The sequence below is a fragment of the Bufo gargarizans genome, chromosome 4, assembly GCF_014858855.1.
Source record: "Bufo gargarizans isolate SCDJY-AF-19 chromosome 4, ASM1485885v1, whole genome shotgun sequence".
Lineage (NCBI taxonomy): Eukaryota > Metazoa > Chordata > Amphibia > Anura > Bufonidae > Bufo > Bufo gargarizans.
This window is the reverse complement of record NC_058083.1, coordinates 453418774-453441071: the sequence shown is the minus strand read 5'-3', so window position 1 is coordinate 453441071 and position 22298 is coordinate 453418774. Positions and strand designations below refer to the sequence as shown.

Genomic DNA, 22298 nt, shown 5'->3' with positions numbered 1-22298 from the left:
AGAACCTCATACCAACTGTGAAGCATGGAGGTGGAAGTGTCATGGTTTGGGGCTGCTTTGCTGCAGCAGGACCTGGTCAGCTCACCATCATAGAATCCACGATGAATTCTACTGTGTATCAGAAGGTGCTTGAAGAACATGTGAGACCATCAGTTAGAAAATTAAAGCTGAAGCGGAACTGGACCATGCAACATGACAATGACCCAAAACATACTAGTAAATCAACCAAAGATTGGCTGAAAAAGAAGAAATGGAGAGTCCTGGAATGGCCAAGTCAAAGTCCAGATTTGAATCCCATTGAGATGCTGTGGGGTGACTTGAAAAGGGCTGTACGTGCAAGAAACCCCTCAAACATCTCACAGCTGAAAAAGTTCTGCATTGAGGAGTGGGGTAAAATTTCCTCAGACCGATGTCGAAGACTGGTAGATGGCTACAAGAACCGTCTCACTGCAGTTATTTCAGCCAAAGGAGGTAACACTCGCTATTAGGGGCAAGGGTGTCCTATCTTTTTCCTCAGTTAGAATAGGCATTTTTGTAGAATGACATTTACAGAAGATCTTGAAAAGACTTTTCTTCAGTTTTCTTTGTTTAGTTGGATTACTTTAATCTCTCTGTATTGTTGAAACGGAGATGAAATAACCTTTTATTAAAAATGTTACAAAAAACCACATGCTTTCAAAGGGTGTCCTAATTTTTTCACATGACTGTATATATATATATATATATATATATATATATTTAGATTTATTTTATTTTTTACACCATTCACTTGATAGGTTAGATCAAGTGATATTTTTGTAGATCCGGTCATTACGGACGCAACGATACCAAATATGTCATTTTTTTCCTTTTTTACATTTTACACAACAAGAACATTTTTAGAAAAAAGAAATCATGTTTTTTTGTTGACACTTTCTTAGAGTCATATTTCTTTTAACATTTTCAGACTATAGTCTTGTGTAATGGGTTGTTTTTTGTGGGAAGAGTTGATATTTTTATTGCTACCATTTTGGGCTACATACAACTTTTTGTTTGACTGATATGTTTTTTTTGGAAGGTGCGGTGACAAAAACAAAAAAGCTGTTTTGGCGTAATTAATTTTTTTACACAGTTTACTTGATGGGGTAGATCATGTGATATTTTGTGGCAATACCAAATATGTCTTTTTCTTTTATTTTTTATTATAAAACACTTTTTATTTATTTTTTTAAACTTTGTGTCCCCCATAAGGTCATACAAGACCTCTAGGGGACATTTAACTTCAGTTTTTTTCCCCCCACTATTGATTTCTCCTGTAACTGGGGCTGACATAGCCCGTTACAGGGGAAATACACCCCCCAGAGAGGCTGTACAGCAGTATAAAGCCCTGTAAAGACTCAGGGCAGGGCTGATCGTGGTCTATGGAAGACCCGGCAGCTCTTGCACTCCCCCGACCGTCACATGACCACTGGGCCAGGACGCAGGATATTGCTTCCTGATCTGTATATACAGCGCTTAGTCACCGCTGTGTATACAGCGATCTAGAAGGCAGGGACACCCAGGAACGGTCCCTGCCTTCTCTCTGGGGTGTCCTGCTGTCACTGACAGCGGGCCCTCCGCTCAGCAGCTGCACGATTAGTGTGCAGCTGCCATCTCTGAAAGGATGTTCCAGAACTTCCATTCAAGACGTTTATAGTCAATGGACGGTCAGGAAGTACTCCCACAAAACATTTTATTCCCTGAGCGGTTATAAAGGTACATAATGTAATCTGTAGTGAATGTAATCTTGTGCTGTATTTGTGATCTATCCCCTCCCTTCAGATTTTTAGCTGTCATGTGACCAACTTTCTGCTCTCCACTTAACACAGGACAGGAAGTCCGTTACTTCTCTATTCATTTATACGAGATTGAGGCTCCCATAGGAATACATAGAGAAACTGACTTCCTGTCCACACACAAGATGCTGTGTCATTTGGACAGTCTGATTGCTGCTCACATGACACAGATGAGAAGCATTAGGGAGGTATAACTCACAAATACAGCGACTGGTAAGAAGATGACCTTCACTACAGATTACATCAAGCACCTTTCTAACAGGTCAGAGAATATTTTTTTTAGCAGTTCTTTAATTACACAACCTTCAAATGAATATGCAGATGTGCCCATTTCAACCATATACTCCCTATGATCTACTTTTTATACGCCTTCCCAGGTTACTAAACTTAACCAGTTTTCTACCAGTGCCGGACATGTACAGTGGGCACCATGGCAGGCAGATCGTTTCAAACAGCAGAGACCTGCGGCTAATTACCGTGACCAGCAATAATGCCGATCGAGGTAATTAAATGCTTTAGATGCCGTGACCAAATGAATACACAACCTTGTTAGCACCTTAAACTTTCCCAGTTTATTTGCATGGCTGCTAGAACACAAATTGCGGCAAGTTAGAAAACCCAACATTTATCCTTCCAATTAGTGAATAAGAATCAATGATTGTTAAAAATATAGAACCATATATCGAATATAGACCAGAATGCATGTGGTCCGAACAGGACATTCCTCTCTTATGTATAGATCACATACCTGTACTTTTTCTTTGGTAATAGTCTATATATGGATGTACGGCATGTGAATGGTCACCCATTACCTTATTATGATGAACTTTTTTCTACTACCTTGGAAAACCCAACATTTAGGGTACAGCGACACTGAGATCATAAGATGGAGAGAAGACAGCGGCACTCAATGTCTTCACAACATGCAGAGTTTTATTCACCAACCGTGCGACATTTCAACTCCAGAGTCTCTCTTAAGCTTCAGAAAGACTCTTTGGAGTCGAAACGTCACATTTGGTGAATAAAACTCTGCAAATTGTGAAGACATTGAGTGCCGCGGTCTTCTCTCCATCTTATGATTTCTTGGAACTCGACGGGCTAGGGTTCAACACTGCGGGCACCGCCACAGATTGGATCTAGCAAAAGTGAATTTGTAAGTGGTGCTGTCTCTCCCTTTAAACTACACAGCGACACTGGTCACGGCCAGGATTGCAGAGAAGTAGTGATCCCATAGAAATGAATGAACCGCAAAAAATCCAGCAGTGTTCCCATTCATCAGTATGGGATTACCATTACTCTTCCATCCTGGCCGCAATCAGTGTAGCCATACCGGTACTCTTCCAAGTAGTGAAGGACAGAATCGGTATGATGATTTATAACTCAGCAACTAAGTACAATATAGGCCACAATATTCCGCTATCTTTTAGGTATACCGGTCTTTCTTTGGTAATGCTATATATATATATATATATGTATGGTATGTGCCATTGCCTTAATTTATTATGGTGAATTATTTTATACTACTTTGGTCCTCAAGGCTTGAGGACATAACTAATGTCACCACTGCACTCCTCCAGCCCAGTGTTATTGACATAGTGAATTATGCACCCCTATTCTTGTTCCAATAATGTTCTAATGAAATATACGGCATGTGTATAGAGTCGGAAAGGAATTTTTTATTTCCCTAAAGTGGGGAAAATTGGCGTCTACCTCAGTTTTTTTTTTTTTTGCCTTTCTCTGGATAAAACTTAGGATAACAGGCCGAACTGGATGGACAAATGTATTTTTTCGGCCTTATGTACCGTATATACTCGAGTATATGCCGACCCGAATATAAGCCGAGGTCCCTAATTTTACCCCCCAAAAATGGGAAAAATTATTGACTCGAGTATAAGACTAGGGTGGGAAATGCAGCAGCTACTGGTAAATTTCCTAACAGGATAAAATAAAAGACTTTGAAAAAGAATGCCTACTATGTTTGCATAGAGCAGCCTGTGTTGGGGCTCATACTATACACGCAGTGTTACTGCATGCGCTGCGTTACGGCCGGCGTGCAGGAGAAAAGAAGAGTGGTGATATCAACAGTCATTGGACCACCCACAGAGGCTGCAGAGGATGAGTGGGAGAGACTCCCATCAACTGGGCATTTATTTATTTAAATTTTTTTTATATTCATCAGGTTGTTTTTTTTTTTTGTTCCCCCCCCCCTCCCTACTTCATACTTGGCCAGGGAAGGGGGGGGCTGTCCAGGTGGAGGTACTTACTGCCGATGTAAATCTCGCGGTCTGCTCCCAGTGTAAATCTTGCGGCCCGCGTGTCTCACGAGATTTACACTGGGAGCTTAACAGAGGTGTCGCGCGGACGTGCTGGGAGCTGACCGGAGCAGCTGTAAAGGTAAGTAACAGCTTCTCCGGCCCCCAACATGTCATGGTCTGTATTATGGCAATGTAAGTTGCCATAATACAGACCTAGACTCGAGTATAAGACGAGGGGGCTTTTTGAGCACAAAAATATGTGCCAAAAAACTCGTCTTATACTCGAGTATATACGGTACTATGTTACTAAATAAAAAATAAAGCTGGCCATGCACATCTGGTATTTGATGCTGATCTTGCTGAGATTTACCAGCAATCTGATGTGTCTAAGGACATCTTGAGCGGGCTATGATGTCTCCTTTTAAAGGGAAAAGAGGGACAGACCTGGCTGCCATTATTTCACTCCTCAAGGTATATGGTGTCAGTAAAGAGGACTTTTCACCGCTAAATGCAATACAATCTGGAATATAGAGAAGCAGGAGCTTGAGATGTAATGTTGTGGATAAAGGTTCAGTAAAACCTGTAATTTATATATCTTTGCGTTTTCTTTTTTCTGTGAACAGCTATTGGTACAGGAGGAGGTGTTATCAGTGATTGATAGCTAGTGTACATAAGCGATAGCTGTAAATCATTGATACCTCCCTCCCCGTACCGATAGCTGTTCGCAGGAAGTGGAAAAAGAAAAGATATCCATGTATAAATGACAGATTTTACTGAATCTTTCCCCACAAAACTACTGTATATAGCAATCTGCTGGTTTTCTCCTGCTCTATAACAGTGCTTTCAGATTGCATTGCATTTTGTGGCGACAGGTCCTCTTGAACCAGACATATTGTTAGGAATGCTGGAGAAGATTATTTGAATAAAGGCTGTCTTTATATGTGGTCCGTTTAAAGGGAATTTATCATCAGGATTTATGCCCCCAAACAGCCAATAACCTGTTATCCAGGATGGTGGTCTTTCATATTCTGAGCGATTCGGCACAATTCAAGAAAAGTTTGACTGCTGTATTCTAAGGCGTGTTAGGAGTCATGGAGTAGGAGCTGCTCCTAGAAAGAGTCACGCCGTTGTCTTGACTGACATCCTGCAGGCAGGGTCCAACCTCACAAGCTGCCCCTAGTGACATCTAGTACATGTTTTCTTCACCAAGCTCTCACCATCGCTTCTCGTAAATGATCTCACACTTTCCTCTGATCACACACGATATACAGCATCCGAGAAAAAAAAAAGAGAGTTAATTTATTTATATTTTTCTTTTGTTTTAAAAACAATAATTAACACTGCACCGGAGTCTAATACAGCAAGCGATGAAAGAAATTGACGTCTTCCAGTATCTGTCATTTTTAAAAGCATTTAATGACATAGCATATATTTAACAGATAGGGCAAAATCCTAGAGCAAGGGATCAGCAACCCTCAGCAATCTGACTGTCGTTCAACTGCACCTCCAAACGTCACAGGCAGGCGGAGTGCATAATGGAGGTTGGAGTTAAGCAATGGTCAAAAAGTGCACCGGGGGGGGGATACCCGGACTCTAACAGTACAGTTCCATTCAACTGAAAGCCAGTTCCAGGAATACAGGCCCCAGTCATTGAGGGAGAAAAGGGGGAATCATTCCTAATAAAGGTCATTCTGATTGTGCAGTAAAATGTAAAATTTTCATTACAATAGTTACAGTGACAGAGAAATGCACACTATGTATCAAATAGCAAAATAATGTAGCAAAATTATAACACAGTGCTGTAGCTGACAAGCAAGTAATTGAGTAACATTACTTTTTTGTTCCAGTAAATGCTTCATTTCACTTGTACATTTAACATCAATGGTTCCTTTAAAGGGTTTATTATACATCTAGTTATAGGTTGTACTAGAATTAAATCAGAAACATACAATATAGTGTATTTCAGCAAAAAAAGAAGAAGGGGAAATATATAAACAAAAACTGAAAAAGTTGTAAAATTACAGGAGTACTTCAAACTGCTAATCCTCTCCTTAAACACCAACATTCGGAGAATACACACGTGACGCTTGAAAGCCGTGCCGTGTTAATAAGTAGGTTCCCAATCAATCTACTGGCAAAAAAAATACAAAACAAAAAAAAGTGTCTGCACTCTGCTACCACATCGAAGGATTCTCTCAATAACTCCATGCTAGCTCTCTCTCGCGGGAATGGTAGTGAACGATGGGTCTGAGCTTTATACATCTGTCGGTGATGTGAACAATCACACTTGTAATCAAGAATTAAAGCACCGCTGCCTTGCATATCTTATCAATATTCGTAAGGTCGGGTCGTTGTCAAGACAGCCTCACAAAATTGAGGGCGTGTTTAAATATTTAGGGTTATTCTACAATGCCTTTGGGGGGGAATAAAATGAAAAAATGGTCCTCTCTCTCATCCAGATGCCCAATGTCCCTCAAACTTGTGTGTGTCTCCATAACCACTTTAGCATACTATAAATATTCTTTTTTTATTTTTTTATTTATTTATTAATCATGTCGGGGGAACATTAGGCACGGAGTAATGTATTGGTTCTGAGCTTTGCATGCTGACATTTCACTGAAAGAAAAGAATAATGTAATAGAAGTGCAGTGGTTTAGGATTTTTGTTTATTTTAGGCTGTGGTTCACTTCTTTTTCCCAAAGAGACTAAATCTCTTCTCCTTGTCCTTCTCTTTGTCCTTCTCCCTCTTGCCAGGGCTGGACTCTGTGGTGACCGTTACGCTGGCTGGCAGAGTTTGGGCTCGGCTGGACGCTGGCGTGCTCTGCGTGCTCAGAGACACCTCTGTTTTATCTACTGTGATTGCGTTTGTGATTGCCTGGATCCATGTGTTCATTTCCTCCTGCAAAAGAAATGACAGGTCACACGTCGGGCACTAATGAATTTCATCCAAGCATAGTCAGTGCGGGTAATACACTCCGTGTGACAGCAATATTTCCCAAACAGAACCGAACTCACAGTGTTATACTGATTTATAATGCTGCGTGTTCCTGCACGACCTTGGCTGTACTGAATTATACTCACATAATGTAGTCAGTACAATACAGTACAGCTGTGGTCGAGCAGCAACACATAGCATTATAAATCATTATAGTGCTGTGAGTTTGTCACCAGCGTTCAGACCGGGTAATACTGCTGTAACATGGATTGTATTTCACAGACTGAATATGCTCATGTGAAATTGCCCTAAGGTGTTCACGGCTTGGTTTTCATTCTAAAGCTATGCTCCACGCTATTACAAATGGCCGAGGTCTATATAAGATATTAGCTGGAAGATGAAGCCAATTTTGTTGAGTTTCTGGAGCGTACAGATATTGTGTAACAGACAGCTCACCTGCCAAAATTAAGTTAGTCTACGTCAGGGTTTCTCAACTCCGGTCCTCGGGACCCACCTACCAGTCTGGATTTGAGAATATCCCACAGAATGAATACCTGTGGTAAGTCCTGATGCATGGACACTAATTATATCACCTGCTCAATACTAAGGAAATCCTGAAAACATGACTGGTAGGTGGGTCCCGAGGACCGGAGTTGAGAAACCTTGGTCTACGTGAATGTACAAGGTTCAGTGACGTAATGGAAGCCAGATATAAATTTAAGTTTGCATTTACGTTCATGCCCACACATATTTGAAGTTTTTTAAATCTGTTCAGGGGGAAGGTATTGATGAAAAATTGCTAAGCAGCCTCGGGCATCGTGTCCATAATATCATATGATCTCAGATCATTTTCAGGGGCTAAAAGCCTCTTTACATGAACTGTCTTGTCTGCAAGTGCCGCCAATCATCAGCTGGCATCTAAAATAATTATTTCTGTGTAGTAAATTGGCCTGTGCAAACAGGGATCTGCTGCCCAGAAACTGTGAATGTGTATGGGGACAAGCAACCCAAGTGATGGCTTGTCTCCATACAGAGGAGGTGACTGCTGTAGATAAAGCTTTCATCTCCAGTTCGTTTCCAATAACGGCCTGCTCTTATAGTTGCAACGGAAGCAAGATTTTTAGGGATAAATATCTCTGTATAATGCTTGTTGAAGCATGTTACAATTGTTTTCCCCACAAATCAGTGACAAAAAGCTCTATGTGAATACTGAGGCATATGGAGGTAAAGCATGGGCCTACAGATTTCTATGCGTTCTACATCATGGACCCACTTCTAATACGGTTTGGGTGCATTAACTGCTCATTAATAAGCAAATATAACTTACATCATCTTTGGCTTGGAAGAGGTATTCATTACCATCATTCAGTCTGTAGGAATAAAACAGAAGATGAATAAATGATGCACATTCAATTTTAAATTCACATAATTATACGGTCACTGTCATTATACAAAACTGCACAAATCAATAGGTAAGCTGCCGAGAGGCCACACCGCTCACCAGAGCTCCGGTGAGCTTCGTGCCCGGAAACAGTTGATCCCGTTTATCATTTCACGGATAACCCCTTTAAGGACTCCAATTTCTCTCTCAATACAATACTGTGACATGCTAGAAAAACCCCTCACGAGCTGAAATTTGCAACACAACCACTGGATGGGATAGACCACATATGGTATAGACATCTCATGACACAGTATTGTAAAATAACAAAAAAAAAAAGTAAAACAGCTGTTCATCCAACGTCGCACATCTTCGGATACTGTGATCCAGGAGAGATAAGTAAGAAAGGACCCATCTGTATGTGGCAGCATAACTTGGAAGAACGGAATCCACAATCTAATTGGAGGAACCCATCCTTATCTGTTCTCTTATTTTATCTTAAAGAAGGCCACAATCAACTTACTTCAGTTTGAACACATGTTTTTTCTTCTTGTAGTCGGTGGCTACTTCACAGGCGGCTTCCTTCAGATTCACCGGGATCTCGTTGTGGTAGGTAATTCCGGATGCAGCGGTTTTGGAGTCTTTATAAAATCCCATTTCTTGATTACTTATCACACAATATACATTGTGCCAAGACCTTAAAAAATAAAAAATAAATCTTGGTCATCAGGTGTTGCAAAGCTTTGTGACCATGTCATAGACTAGTAAAAAAAAAAAGCTGACCACACACCTTCAACAGCGGTCATCTAAATGCTGGTTCAGCTGACAGCTTTTACAAAAAATTGCTTCATCATACATATGCATGTTCGGTTTGGCCGGGTGTGCATGTGGTTATAACGGGAACATGTCCGTAAGTGTTTTGCGATCTGCAAATTGCACGGCCGCGTGTGTTCTGCATTTTGTGGACCCCACATGGCTGGCCCAATGATAGAAATGCCTATTCTTGTAGGACATGCTCTATCTTTTTTTTCGGGGTCCCGGAATAGACCTATGCATGCGGACAGCACACTGTGTGCTCTCTGCATTTTTAGCGCTCCTATTGAAATGAATGGGTCCGCACCCGTTCTGCAATTTTGCGGAACGGCTGCGGACCAAGAAATACGGTCGTGTGAATGGACCCTTAGATCGCTGGTGGGTTTGGTGAACCAACTTTAGATGACTTTCTGCAGTTGTAAGCTGCACGATTCACAAGCTCCTCTGATTATTTTGTTGTTGCCTTTTTCTTAAGAAAGTGAAGCCACAAGCACACACAACTGTCTACAGAATACAACAGCAGATTGTAGTCCTGTGAGACAGAAGCTACACTCTCAGAAAGCATCTCTATTCACAGAAAGCAAGCTGCATAAACAACATCAGTATTCTGCTGGGAGAGCAGCTGTAGAGAAGTACTGGCTGAGGGCTTGTATCAAAACCACCTTCAAGCAAATCTCTACCTTTTATCAACAAGTCATTTTAGGTCCAGAATTCTTTAGACATAGATTAAAAGAAGGCGTTCTGTCACCACTAGAGGGAGCTTACTGCATACTGTGTTATTTCAGTGTAGTACAGTATGCAGTAGGTTTTCCCTAGTGGTGGCTGCAGACAGCCAGAATGGTATGTATTAAAAACAACAAGATGAATCCTATTAAACCAGACATACTGCCTGGTAGAGTTGATCCTGCTGAATAAACGGATGCCCGTCTTGTGAAAATCGGATGCATTGTTCCCACAAAAAAAGACTTATTATTTATGTAAATGAGGGCTTCAGTGCTCCTAGGGGTATGGCCAGCGCTGGAAAGCTGAGGGGCACCCTTGGTGCACTAAAGATCTAATTTTTATAAAGAATAACAGTCTTTTTCCAATTTTCACAAGACAGGTGTCATTTTAATCAGAAGGAACAACCCTACTAAGTAGTATGTCTGGTTTAATAGGCTTGATCCATCTGACTACTTTTGTCCACGTCATTATATGTATAATACTGCGATTTTCAAACAGGCCACGCGGTCTAATAGGTCATAATTTCCTGCTCTCTACAGGTCACTTTTCAGTAGCCATTATTGTTATTACTAGGGGCAGAATTACAATAAGTAACACCTCTATATAGATAACATATGGTCCACTATTCACATTAGGTAGTATCATAGCTCATCCGCTCACTCCTGACCTCTGCACAGGGCACGGAGCATGCCTAGAAAACTCTCCTATAGCAGTTAATAAGGTCCCCTCCAGCCCATTGTGTCATTGGCCCAGGTTTCTGCTCTCAAAAGACAGGAAGTTTTCACATATTTTAGGCCTAGTGGCCAGTGTGAAATTGCAGAATTATATACGATTTTTTTTTAGATAGCAACATAAATTTTTTTAACATAAAACAACACGTTATTTAAACATTAGGTCATTTTATGATTACACATTCCCTTTAAATGATTTAAACAGGATTAAGGTGCAGTTAGACGGCCTGAGAATTAGGCAGATTATTGGGAACGTTCCTGCAAACAGTCGTTCCCGACAATCTGGCCATGTAAACGTGCCATTGATCACCTGATGAACGAGCGAAACGCTTGTTCATCGCGTCAACCTGTCGTTCATGCAGGCACCACCGATCATAGTTTCTGGGCAGCAGATCATGTGGTCTAAAACAGTGATCTGAAGCCATGATTCTGTACGAGGACGAAGGATCGCATACAGATCCTCATACTGTGAAGGAGATGACTACATGTAAATGTGTGGTCTCAGTCACTGAACGAACAGCCGACTGTCGGGAAGGAATACTTCCTTCCCAACAATCGGTGGCAGAATCGTCCTGTCTGTCATCAGTGGGGGGGAAGAGACTGGAGCAGTTGCCATTTCCTGCCCTAGAGGCTACAACATTATTGTATAGGAGTCAATTTAGAGTGTCAAAAATGTTTAAATTATTTTTCTTCCCGAAGAATCAGATTGTAACGTACCTGCTGGAGGCCTTCTTATTATGGGCCTCCCATTCATGTTTGCGATGCAAGAGACCTTCAAACTGAGCAGAAGGAATGTCCTGTGTCTTGGCTGGTAGAGTGGAGGCGGTCTGCGGCTGCATGCCCGATTTCGATTTGCGGTCAGCAGTTGGTGAAGGGATTGGACTGGATTCTTTTGAACTTGACCTCTGCTCTGTGGATCCATTAACCATTTCGTTGGTTTCAGCATTTTCTGCCATCTGAAAACATAAAGGAACCGTAAATACAGGAACGTTAAAAAAATCTATAACCGCACAATTGTTCTCTATAGACTATCCAACACTGCGGCGCAGAAACCAGTGTCTGCTTGCAGTTCACCTACATAAAGGACTGAAGTACAGCAAATCTGCTCTGACCCCAGTATAAATAAGCAGGAGATCAATTAGATGTATCAATATGATTAGTAATCATTTATAGACGTGGAAAAACAGGGAGTGCGGACTGTGCATAACTGTACCCCAGTCCTTTCCCCAGAATATAGGATAAAGCCACCAAGAATGACAGAACAGGGTGCCGTACGACAGCCCCTGTCCGTCCTGTCACCACACGATAGAATTCAGAACAGGTCGGTTCTCATAAGCATTGTCAGAAACGTACTCGTCAATGGCCATGGTTTCTGAAAATGCTCCTATTTTACCGGAGGTAAAACGATCAGAGGACATGCAAAGATTAAAATAAAATAACACCATGCACATCTACTTCCGTCATCCTGGTTAGGTTGGATTTTTCAGGAGAACAGATGGGAAATTAGGAGGTGTGAGATACCAGTGGTTTGGCAACCAGAGTTATTGTATTGCTCATCATTAAAGTACATTGGATTGGAGTTAAGAGGGAACGAGAGAAACCACCACAGTCACTCAACACCACACGGCTATTTACCCCCAAAACAAAGACAGAACCAAGGCCTTGCCATCGCTTGCTTTGCTGTTCAGTTGTTCGCGGCCCGCTGTGACCGGGATGGCTTCGAGAGCCAAGTTATCCAGTTGAAGTCGTCTCCAGGAGCCGTTCAATTATAATGGATTCCTAGTATCTTTTATCTAAGGATAGGACTTCACACCCTGACATCCATTCCTGCTATTATGTTGCTATTTAGTATCACTGAAGCAGCTTGAAGGGTGAGATTAGCAAGTTACGGAAGCTCGGTGCTACTTACTATTTAGTACACACAACGCCAGTTCCTTTTTTTTTTTGCCAAGGATAAAATAAAGCAAGGTGCCACGGGTTTATTGTGAGTCTTTAATAAAGTGCCTGCCAGTATTTTATACCAAATACACTTGTCTTTGTTCAAGAGAGTTTGGGATTTTGAAAATTCCACATGGAAAGGGTTGATTGAGCGTCTGTAGCTTCCTACACGTGATCTGCTGACATAAAGCCTAATAACAAATCATTAAAATGTTTCTAAAGGGGTCGGCTCATCAGAAATAATCCCTTTAATTTAGACGTGGGCATCTGCCGATTTTGTCCAGGAAAGTTATGGCCAGCCAAGCACTGGAAAAGTAGGGACAAGGGGCAGCCATTCAGATGACTGGGCATCCATGTAATACATGGATTGCTTCATCTGCCAGAGCTCCTACAATCAGTGAGGACCCCAGAGGTCGGACCCACACCAGTTCTAAATATTTGTCATATTGGTGAAGATCTTTTCAGAGTTAGATTTTAGGACTATGTTAGATGGTCACCAGAAATCTGCCTCCATAGCACACATTAACATCTACTGTATTAAAGTTAAATAATTGGTGAAAATTGGGGCATTTGGTTACCCATCCAACTAGGACTATGCTTTTATAACACTTCTTCCTTGATCAAATATTTTTCCATTTACAAAAATATTTCTGACAAAGTTTCCACTGAAATTACATTACACAATGAGAAAACAGGTTTGAATTTTTGTCAAATATGTGATTCAAATTATTTAGTTAAAGGAAACCTGTCACTTAAAAAACGTCTCCCAAACCGCCAGTAATTACCTTAAAGTAGCCAGCAGTATGTTCCTAAAGAGCCTTTTCTTCCTTCGGCCAGATGCACCAAAATCTTGAAAAACGAACTTTAATCCCCTGCACGTGCTATGTAACAGCAGAGTTTGAAGTCAAGGGGGCAGCGGCCTCTCGCTTTAAGTCAGGATAGCCACGCCCCCTTCCCCTGCCCCTTCGCTTTTGATTGACAGCCGATAGCTGGGCGAGTGTGAGTCAGATGTTCACGTGCGCGGCTGTCAGTCAGAGGTGAAGGGGCAGGGAAAGGGGGCGTGGTTATCCTGACTTGAAGCGAGGAGGTCGCTGTCCCCTTGACTTCAAACTCTGCTGTTACATAGCGCGTGCAGGGGATTAAAGTTCGTTTTTCAAGATTTTGGTGCATCTGGCCGGAGGAAGAAAAGGATCTTTAGGAACATACTGCCGGCTACTTTAAGGTAATGCTGGCGGTTTAGGAGGCATTTTTTAGGTGACCGGTTCCCTTTAAAAGAAAAAAATTGTGCATTCTGAGCAACACCTGTAAATTACTTCTAATGATGAGATCATCATGGGGCTCCCTCTATAGGGACATTGAAGAATGGCAGGTGCCCCCAGAAATCATTGTATATTCTGTGTATTGCACAGCTGCATCAAGTCCTCCAGCCCACAACAAGAGCTGCTCCTTGTAGTGGTGCTCCGCTCTGGATAATAGTGGGAACCCCAATGGGTTCTAATAGGACATATGTAAGTCGTTGCCTACAGAAGACAACCCTATTAGCCAGTAATATATGGAACATTCAGATTACATGGAGGATATTGTGGGTCAATTTAAAAGAAAATAAATAAATAATCACCTATCATAAGAGACAGGCTTCTATAACTATAGGAATCTACATACTAAATTTGGCACGGCTTTGGAGAAATACTCTCCATGCAAAAAACTAATCTGATGCACTAAAAGTGAAAACTAATACACACAGAAGCTAGAAATGATATTTAAAGGGAATTTCTGGGCTCAAAAAACATGAACTATTGTTACCAGGGAAAATAATGGCTTGCACCGATACATGCGCTCCATCGTAGGCAGCTTTGCAGCTTCTCGACTTCCTGGAACGGGGCGTTTTAGTGATTGCAGTGATAGGCTGACGAGCTACAAATACTATGATGCCGCAAGCTCGTCAGCTAAGATTAATAGCCCAGCGTACGGCACCTGACTGATCACATGCCACAGACTGGGGGAGTTAGAGGGTATTTCCTGGGACGCCAAGAGTAGTCAAAATATTGCACCATTATTTGTTTTATAGTATAACATTTGTACAAATTTTTTCTTTTTCTCAGTAACCATATAACCCCTTTAACACTGGGAGACTTTGGTGGCTAATTTTCCACCCCCCCCCCCCCCAAAAAAAAAGCATGATAAATGCTAAAAATGCTAGACAGTTCTAGCACTAACAGTAATATGAGGCAGCTGAACAGGTGACTACCAAGTGGACGCTACACATAGTCGGCTAGACCTCCAAAAAACTAAAGCGCTGAGACTCATGTTATTGGTGGTTTCATATTGGATTACACAATATGATTTGCTGCCCCCTCGACCCCCACCCACCAAAGCCACTCTTAAGGCCATATTACACAGGACAATTTTTGGGAACAAGCCTCGACAGGAAAGCTGCTTCCCAATAGCTGCAGAGCTGAAGACTAATGAGTGAATGTTTAAATGTCGGCTGACTGCTACATACATGTTATCGGCAGCACATCTCCTTGTGTAATCAGTGATGTGCTGCCGATTATCAACAGAACTGGACGGAAGCAATCATTCCTGTATACTTTACATCGGCCAGTGTAATAGGCTGACGCAAATGAACGCCGAATGATGCCGTTGATCGGCACTTATCCGGCCTGGTCACTGGGCAGTGTAAGGCCCCTTTCAGACAGCATTATGTCAGTGTTACACGATACATTTCAGAACTGTAAGGATTACATAGCATCATTAATCAATATAATGCTATGCGACCCCGGCAGTGCTGGGAGGTCAGGATGGGAGCTGCCGCATACTCAAGTCCAATGCATGAAACTCGATTGTCTGAAAGGGGCCTAATAGTACCCTTATACACGGTCTACACTACGTATTGCAGTACAGCCCCGCAACCAAGTAAATCGAGCTGAGATGCAATACCAGACAACCCCCATATACAAGGGAGGCAGCATTTTTTGGAGGTAGGCCTTCTTTTCTAATCTAATACATCTACATGTAGATGGATGGAGACGTTTCTTCATTACGACAGTTTTAAAGGGCCCGTGAGGCTGACACTAAAAGCGCACAGTAACAGCAGACAGCGCGTTCTCATATCACTGTTCTCGTCAGGAATGAAACAACTGCAAAGACTGGCGGACAAGGCGGCATTAAACTCGTGTTGCGACGTGTATGTGAGCTGCAGTAATAATTCACAAGCTATGAAAGCCGGCACGCTCACAACATTACTCCTATGCACTTAACATATACATAAAGAGCGTATGTAAAAATGTCGCAGAAATTAACACACAAACGTGCTGGACGTGTAGAAATGAACAAGCAAATAAAAACTTTAATGGACACATGCTATATGCGTGCAGACAAGCCACAAAAGCGGTTATGATGACATCCGTGTGACGTGGTTGTTAGTCATGTGATCTGGTCAGTGACTGGTGATGGATGCAAATCATTAGGGACGTGCATGGCATGGGTTCACTGTATCCAGATGCACAAAGCTATGCTCCATGTGATTGACAAGTTGGAGTCTCTGCACCATTTTATTGACTTTCTGGTAAAATATAGCTAAAAAATATAGTTAAATGTACTTAAATAATCATATATATATTCAGATAAGAAAAGACACATATATAAGCTTAGCATTAGCATCACTAATTCTGAACTGCTGCCTACAGCACACCGGGGCGGCCATATGTGAATTCAGAACCATCGTCAATGAGCAAAGAGCATATATGAGTATATACAAGATGACTGGGAAGAACACTGAGCTTTGGTCGTGTCAGTAGGTCTGACGGGTAAACAACATGGCTGCCACCAATGTGTGCAGGTAACAGTGCAACTTAAAGGGGGTGTCTAGGATTGGAAATGGGATATGCTCCCCCTTCCTAAAAAAAAAAAACAACCCAAACAGTGTCACTCTTGTCCATAGGCTGTGTTTGGTACTGCATCTCAGCCTCATCCAAGTGAACATTGTTAATACCAGGTGCAACCCATGGACAAGAGGGCTGCAGGGTCTTGGGAAAATGTAGACCCATTTCTCTAAACCTAGACAACCCCTTTAACATACCTTCATATAGTTATTTAAAAAGGATTCATCTCATATTAAGATATTCAATCAGCAATAATTAATGAAAAAAATCTGTTTTTCACAAAAGGTAGGGAGACTCTGTTCTTCTAGGAGGAATAATGTAGAGAATGACAAATAACAAAATAAAGAAGCGATGTGTTGTTTTCCTGACAAAAGCAATAATAATAATAATAATAATAAACAAAAAACAAAAAAAAAAAAAAAAAAAAGACATGCATGGTGAGAGGAAGAAATGATGGATGAAATGCATTGGTTATGTGATTGCCATCCTGATGTTGCTGATTAGAAACCGCAAGAAGAGGAGAATTATCAGCTGCATTTTTTTTTTATCTGAAGAGTAAACCGTTCTTGCTAATACATCTCAATTGCAGTTTTGGTGCACTACAGAGAACTGGAATAAAATGCATACTGCAGATAAGGGTCCATTCACACATCCGCAAAACACGGATACCGGCCATGTGCGTTCCGCATTTTGCGGACCGCTCATGGCCAGCCCTACGGATTGCGGAGAAGAATAGGATATGCTCCTTTTTTGCGGGCAGTAGAATGGAAATACAGATGTGGACAGCACACGGTGTGCTGTCCGCATCTTCTGTGGCCCCATTGACATTAATGGGTCTGCACCCGTTCTGCAAAATTGCAGAAAGGATGCGGACCCAAAACTACGGATGTGTGAATGGACCCTAATGAATATATCTAGCACTGCTTCTTATGATAACATGGTTGGAAATGGTATGCACTAAAGTGCAAAGATTACCGCTCTTTATTCAGTAGTACGTACACACATAACAGTACAAAGGAACACAGAGTCCCTGCCGCTCGGTATTGTGGAGCCACACATACTACATGTACCGTCACATGGTGCCTCTGTACAGCATTGCATTTGGCTATGTTCACATGGCAGATTTTTGCTACAGATGTCAGTCCGGAAAACCGTGCTGGATCTGCATCCTACTGTTTTCAATGGTGGTCCAGCGCCGTTGTTCATGCACCTGGGGATTATTTATATGTGGTTTTCCAGACTGCACAAAGAATGGATATGTTCGTTCTTGGAACAGATTCCACGTGGACAACACAGGAAACCGCGGTGGGAGTGTGGTCACAGTTTAGCACCATTCAATTGGGCCAAACCACAAGCAGGTTCACAGCACGGACACTGAAAAACTCAGGCAGAACCCTTAGCAGTTTCTGCTGCAGAATAGGAGGCATATTTGGACACCGTCAGGATCCGTGTGAACATGGCTTTAAAGGATTATTCTCATCTCAGACAATGAGGGAATACCGCTAGAATATGCCCCCATTGTCTGATAGGTGCGGGTCCCACCGCTGGCACCTGTACCTATATTGAGAACAGAGCCCCGAAAGTGGTGGAGGGCACACTGCGCATTTTCTATGGGGCTGCCGAAAATAGCCAAGCACTGGCTTAGCCATTTCCATCGGGCCCATAGAAGTGAACGGGAGCGGTGGCCGGTCATGTGCGGTGCGCAACCATTAACTTGTATGGGGAGCGTGCTTGGTGGTGGCCGGACCGAAGTCCTCCAGCCACTACTTTGCGGGGTTTCGTTCCCGATATAGGTTCGGGTCCCAGCGGTGGGACTCACACCTATAAGACAATAGGGGCATATCCTAGCGATATGCCCCCACTGTCTGAGATTACACAACCCCTTTAAGGAAATACTCTCCCCTAAGCTCTAATGCAGCATTTAATGGAGCATCTTTTTTTTCATAAAAAAAACAAAAAACCTTATCGTTCAATATGACACACAGTACTGTATTATGCCTCTTTACAAAGCTGTACAGTCGTCATACAGACATGTGCATACCGCCTGCATAAGAATCTTGTCTCTACACTGCCATCTACTGAACACCAGCAACATTACACCTCCTGCTGCAGCGCCTTCTACATCAGTGATGACTGTATGTGAATAGTCAATGAAAGCTATAAATATAAAATTCTAAATGTGATCTTTCTAGTTTTACATAATTAATAATATAGTAACATAAGGCATTTTAAGTGCAAATACATAGAAATACTATAAGGCCTGTAACAAGTCAAAGTTTAAAGGCCACTCTTGGAGCTACTTTCATTAATGTATTACACCACAGTTAAATATCAATGAAATATTAGCGGAGGTGGTGGTGAAACATTCCTAATCTGATCACAGGCACTTCTACGTGGTTACATCCAACCTCCCTATATTCAAGGGACTATCTGGTCAGTTGGAAGAGGAGTGAAACAGAGAGGTAGTCACCCCACAATCAGGTGAACAGTTGAGGAGCTCTAGCTTCTCCAACACAAAGATACCAACAATGACCAATATGGATGTTTGTTGAGAGGTTTACAAAGTAAGAGGTAAAATCTGCTGCACTAAATTCTGCTCAACCGCGTTTCTCTCGCAATATAGAATCTAGCAAAAAAACAAGCAAAAAGTACAGTAGCAGATGTCACTGAAGAAAATAAGCATTCAGAAGGCACCCACATCAATAGATAGCGCCATATACAGACATGGTATACAATCCCTCTACAAGCCCCTATGCATAAATTGAAAGACATCGCTCAGTGTGAGAAAATCCTAAAGCCCAAGCCTAAAAAGGAGTGATGAGAGGACTAGATCATCTTCTGCAGCTTCCCTGTCTAGTCAATAGGAATACAAGACAAATGCATACAAAATAGACATTTCTCCTAGGACCTGCTATTAGTCAAATAAACAAGAACACTATGTTAAATGTATTAGCAGTACATGTCGATGGATTTGGGGTGAAAAGTACCAGCGTTACTAGAGATTTTTTTGGGGGACGGAGGATTTACAGTCCAGACCACTGCCTGTCATTGGCTGTTCTTCGGCTAATCAAGTTTTTGTAGCTTTGGTAGTTTTGGGAACGGTAACTAACCCGTGGTGAATCTTGGTCAGATGGCAATCCATTTTGGGAAATTTGTTCTCCTTCTTTTGTTCCATCCCTGCAAACAAACAGATGGTGGTCAGAGGACCGCAGAGGGACAAGAACAAGACATTTTTACAGTGATCTTGGAAGGGGGTGGAAAGGGCACCAGACAATTACCATTGTTGTGGTGAATCCCCTTCATCTGAAACCTTAGGACTCAGCTCAGGAGTTGGAGGCTTCCTCTTCCTCTCCTCTTCTTCCTGCAGTCGACGGACTTCCAACAATTCCAACTAAAAGAGATAAATCGGGGGAGAATTAGAACTAACTTACACAGTGCCGTTATCACTGCTCGTAACAAGAGTCAACAGGTGTGGTGAACCAAGGATTAGCAAATAGGCCGCCATTTTTATGCCGCTTTTTACATTAACGAACAGTCACATATACTTATGCGGCAGTAAGAGATAGAGAAAGATGCCGTTTTACCAAACCTCCTCATCCTTTCTCCTCTTCTAATATAGTGACAATTCTGCCTTGAGCTGCATGCTGGAGCAATGTCTGGCAGACTGGTAGCAGGAGATGTGCTGTCTGACAGTCCCAGAGAAAGGACTGGTTGTTAAGTAGTGTAAAGCTTAGTAACCAGGCAGGACTCCAAATAGTCAGAAAGTAGCTTGGTGGTCAAGCCACTCCAGACTCCATATAAGGTTTTCTTTATATTACTTTAATTTCTCTTTAAGAACTATTTTCTATGTCTGAATATAGATTTATAACCATATCCTGGACTATGTGCCCTCAGAAAACAAGAGATGACTTTTTTTTTTAAAGTTAGGCTACTTTGACACTTGTGTTAGGTGCGGATCCGTCTGGTATCTGCACAGACGGATCCGCACCTATAATGCAAACATTTGTATCCGTTCAGAACGGATCCGTTTGCATTACCATGAACAAAAAAAAATAACAAAAAAATATCAAAACCTTTTTTTTTTTTTTTTTATGATAATGCAAACGGATCCGTTTTGACTTACACAAAGTAAATGGGAGGCGGATCCGTTTTCAATTGCACCATATCGTGTAAGTGAAAACGGATCCGTCCTTATTGACTTACATTGTAAGTCAGGACGGATCTATTTGGCTCCGTTTCGTCATACAGACATCAAAACACTGCAAGCCTCCAGAGCGGAATGGAGGCTGAACGGAGGCAAACTGATGCATTCTGAACGGATGCTTATCCATTCAGAATGCATTGGGGCTGCACTGATCCGTTTTGGGCCGCTTGTGAGAGCCCCGAAATGGATCTCACAAGTGGACCCAGAAACGCCAGTGTGAAAGTAGCCTTACTTGAATCTATAAACGAGACTGAAGAAGTGCCACATTTCATTTTAAACAGGAAGGGACTAATTTTTTTGCTTTCAGGCCAGTTTCACAAGAGCGTGCGAGTCCGGGAAATACGTGCAGGCTGCACTTCTCAGACTAACCTGAACTAACTGTACCATAGTGATGATGCATTGAGTACGGGACAGTAGACTGACGGTCGGCCTGGTACTCATGATACAGAGAGTTCGGTTCAGCCATGGTCAGCCTGGGAAATGTGTCCTTCACAGACTGTATTTCGCGGAGCGAAACTGGTTAAACTGGTCTAAGTTCAGTGCTAATTTAGCCATGAGCTGAAGTTTTCTATCATCTGATGAACCATAAAACTTGATCAATAACCAGCTCACCTATTAGACTAGAAAAAGGTGGCATTAAACCATAAAATATAAAAAAAAAAAATGTAAAACTATAAAATCCAAGATGCATCCAAATGAACAAACAAAAGGTGCATACCGTAGTAAGTCTTTCCAAGGCTGAAAACCTTTCGTCCCAAGTGGCTGCAGATTTCTCAAATGCTTCATGCCTTTTGATGAGTTTTTCCACTTCATCTACGCTCTGGCCTATTTCACGACTTGACAGATATGGCTCCTGGCCAAATAACCAGGCCTCTGCAACACTGGCATCTCGGGAAAACTGGTGTACCTCCAGAACTAAGAGAGTGAATTATAGGAGACAGACACGATGAACATCTAACATGCTAAATAAAAGTTCAAAAAAACTAAATTAAAGGGATTTCTTCTAAATGAAAAACATGTGGAAGTAGACGTGGGGAAGAAACTTCCAGTGAACTTTTACTGAGCAACTGCCAAAAGGATTAAACGTGGACTTACTCAGTCTTAGCCATTCCCACCGGTCCTCCCACTTGTCAATCATGTCTTTCCTCTTCTCAGTCAGTTGCAGTAACTTTTCTTTTATCTGGAGTTAAAAATGAAATTCTACGTAACAAATCATTAAAATTATAGGAACCACATCCAAGTAACCACAAAAGGATCTGTGTGACTGCACAGAGGGGGCACACAGACATACACAGCATGGAATTGCATGCCAACATACAAATACAAAGCCTCGGGTCAATTTATTTTCTTTTAAATCAGATCCAATTAGCATGCTCTGTTAAAGCAGATTTGTCAGACTATGCTGCTCCTTGTATGTGCAGCATAAAGCCTCATGCAGATGTCCGTGGAACACTGTCCGTGAGATACCGGACTCGCATCCTGCTTAGTGCAGGAGCGCTCGGTGTCATTGGTTGCTATGACGCTGTGCGCCGCCGCTGCTGTACACAAACACTCGTATAGATCATAAGCAGGATGCCAGTCCGGTATCTCACGGACCGTGTTCCACGGACGTCTGCATGA

At 42.0% G+C, this 22298-nt stretch overlaps 1 protein-coding gene across 2 annotated transcripts in view; it reads right to left on the bottom strand.

Annotated features, from left to right (window-relative positions):
* Positions 1-5464: 5464 nt before the first annotated feature.
* SPTBN1 (spectrin beta, non-erythrocytic 1) overlaps positions 5465-22298 on the bottom strand; it is a 169884-nt gene continuing 153050 nt past the window's right edge. For both annotated transcript variants that reach the window (XM_044289548.1, XM_044289549.1), the window contains 8 exons: positions 21774-21858; positions 21397-21593; positions 19753-19865; positions 19585-19651; positions 11370-11608; positions 8909-9082; positions 8332-8374; positions 5465-6968 (listed from right to left, as the gene is read on the bottom strand). In XM_044289548.1, coding sequence (XP_044145483.1) covers positions 6753-6968; positions 8332-8374; positions 8909-9082; positions 11370-11608; positions 19585-19651; positions 19753-19865; positions 21397-21593; positions 21774-21858 — 1134 coding nt within the window. In that variant the 3' untranslated portion in view covers positions 5465-6752. The remainder of the gene's footprint in view (positions 6969-8331; positions 8375-8908; positions 9083-11369; positions 11609-19584; positions 19652-19752; positions 19866-21396; positions 21594-21773; positions 21859-22298) is intronic.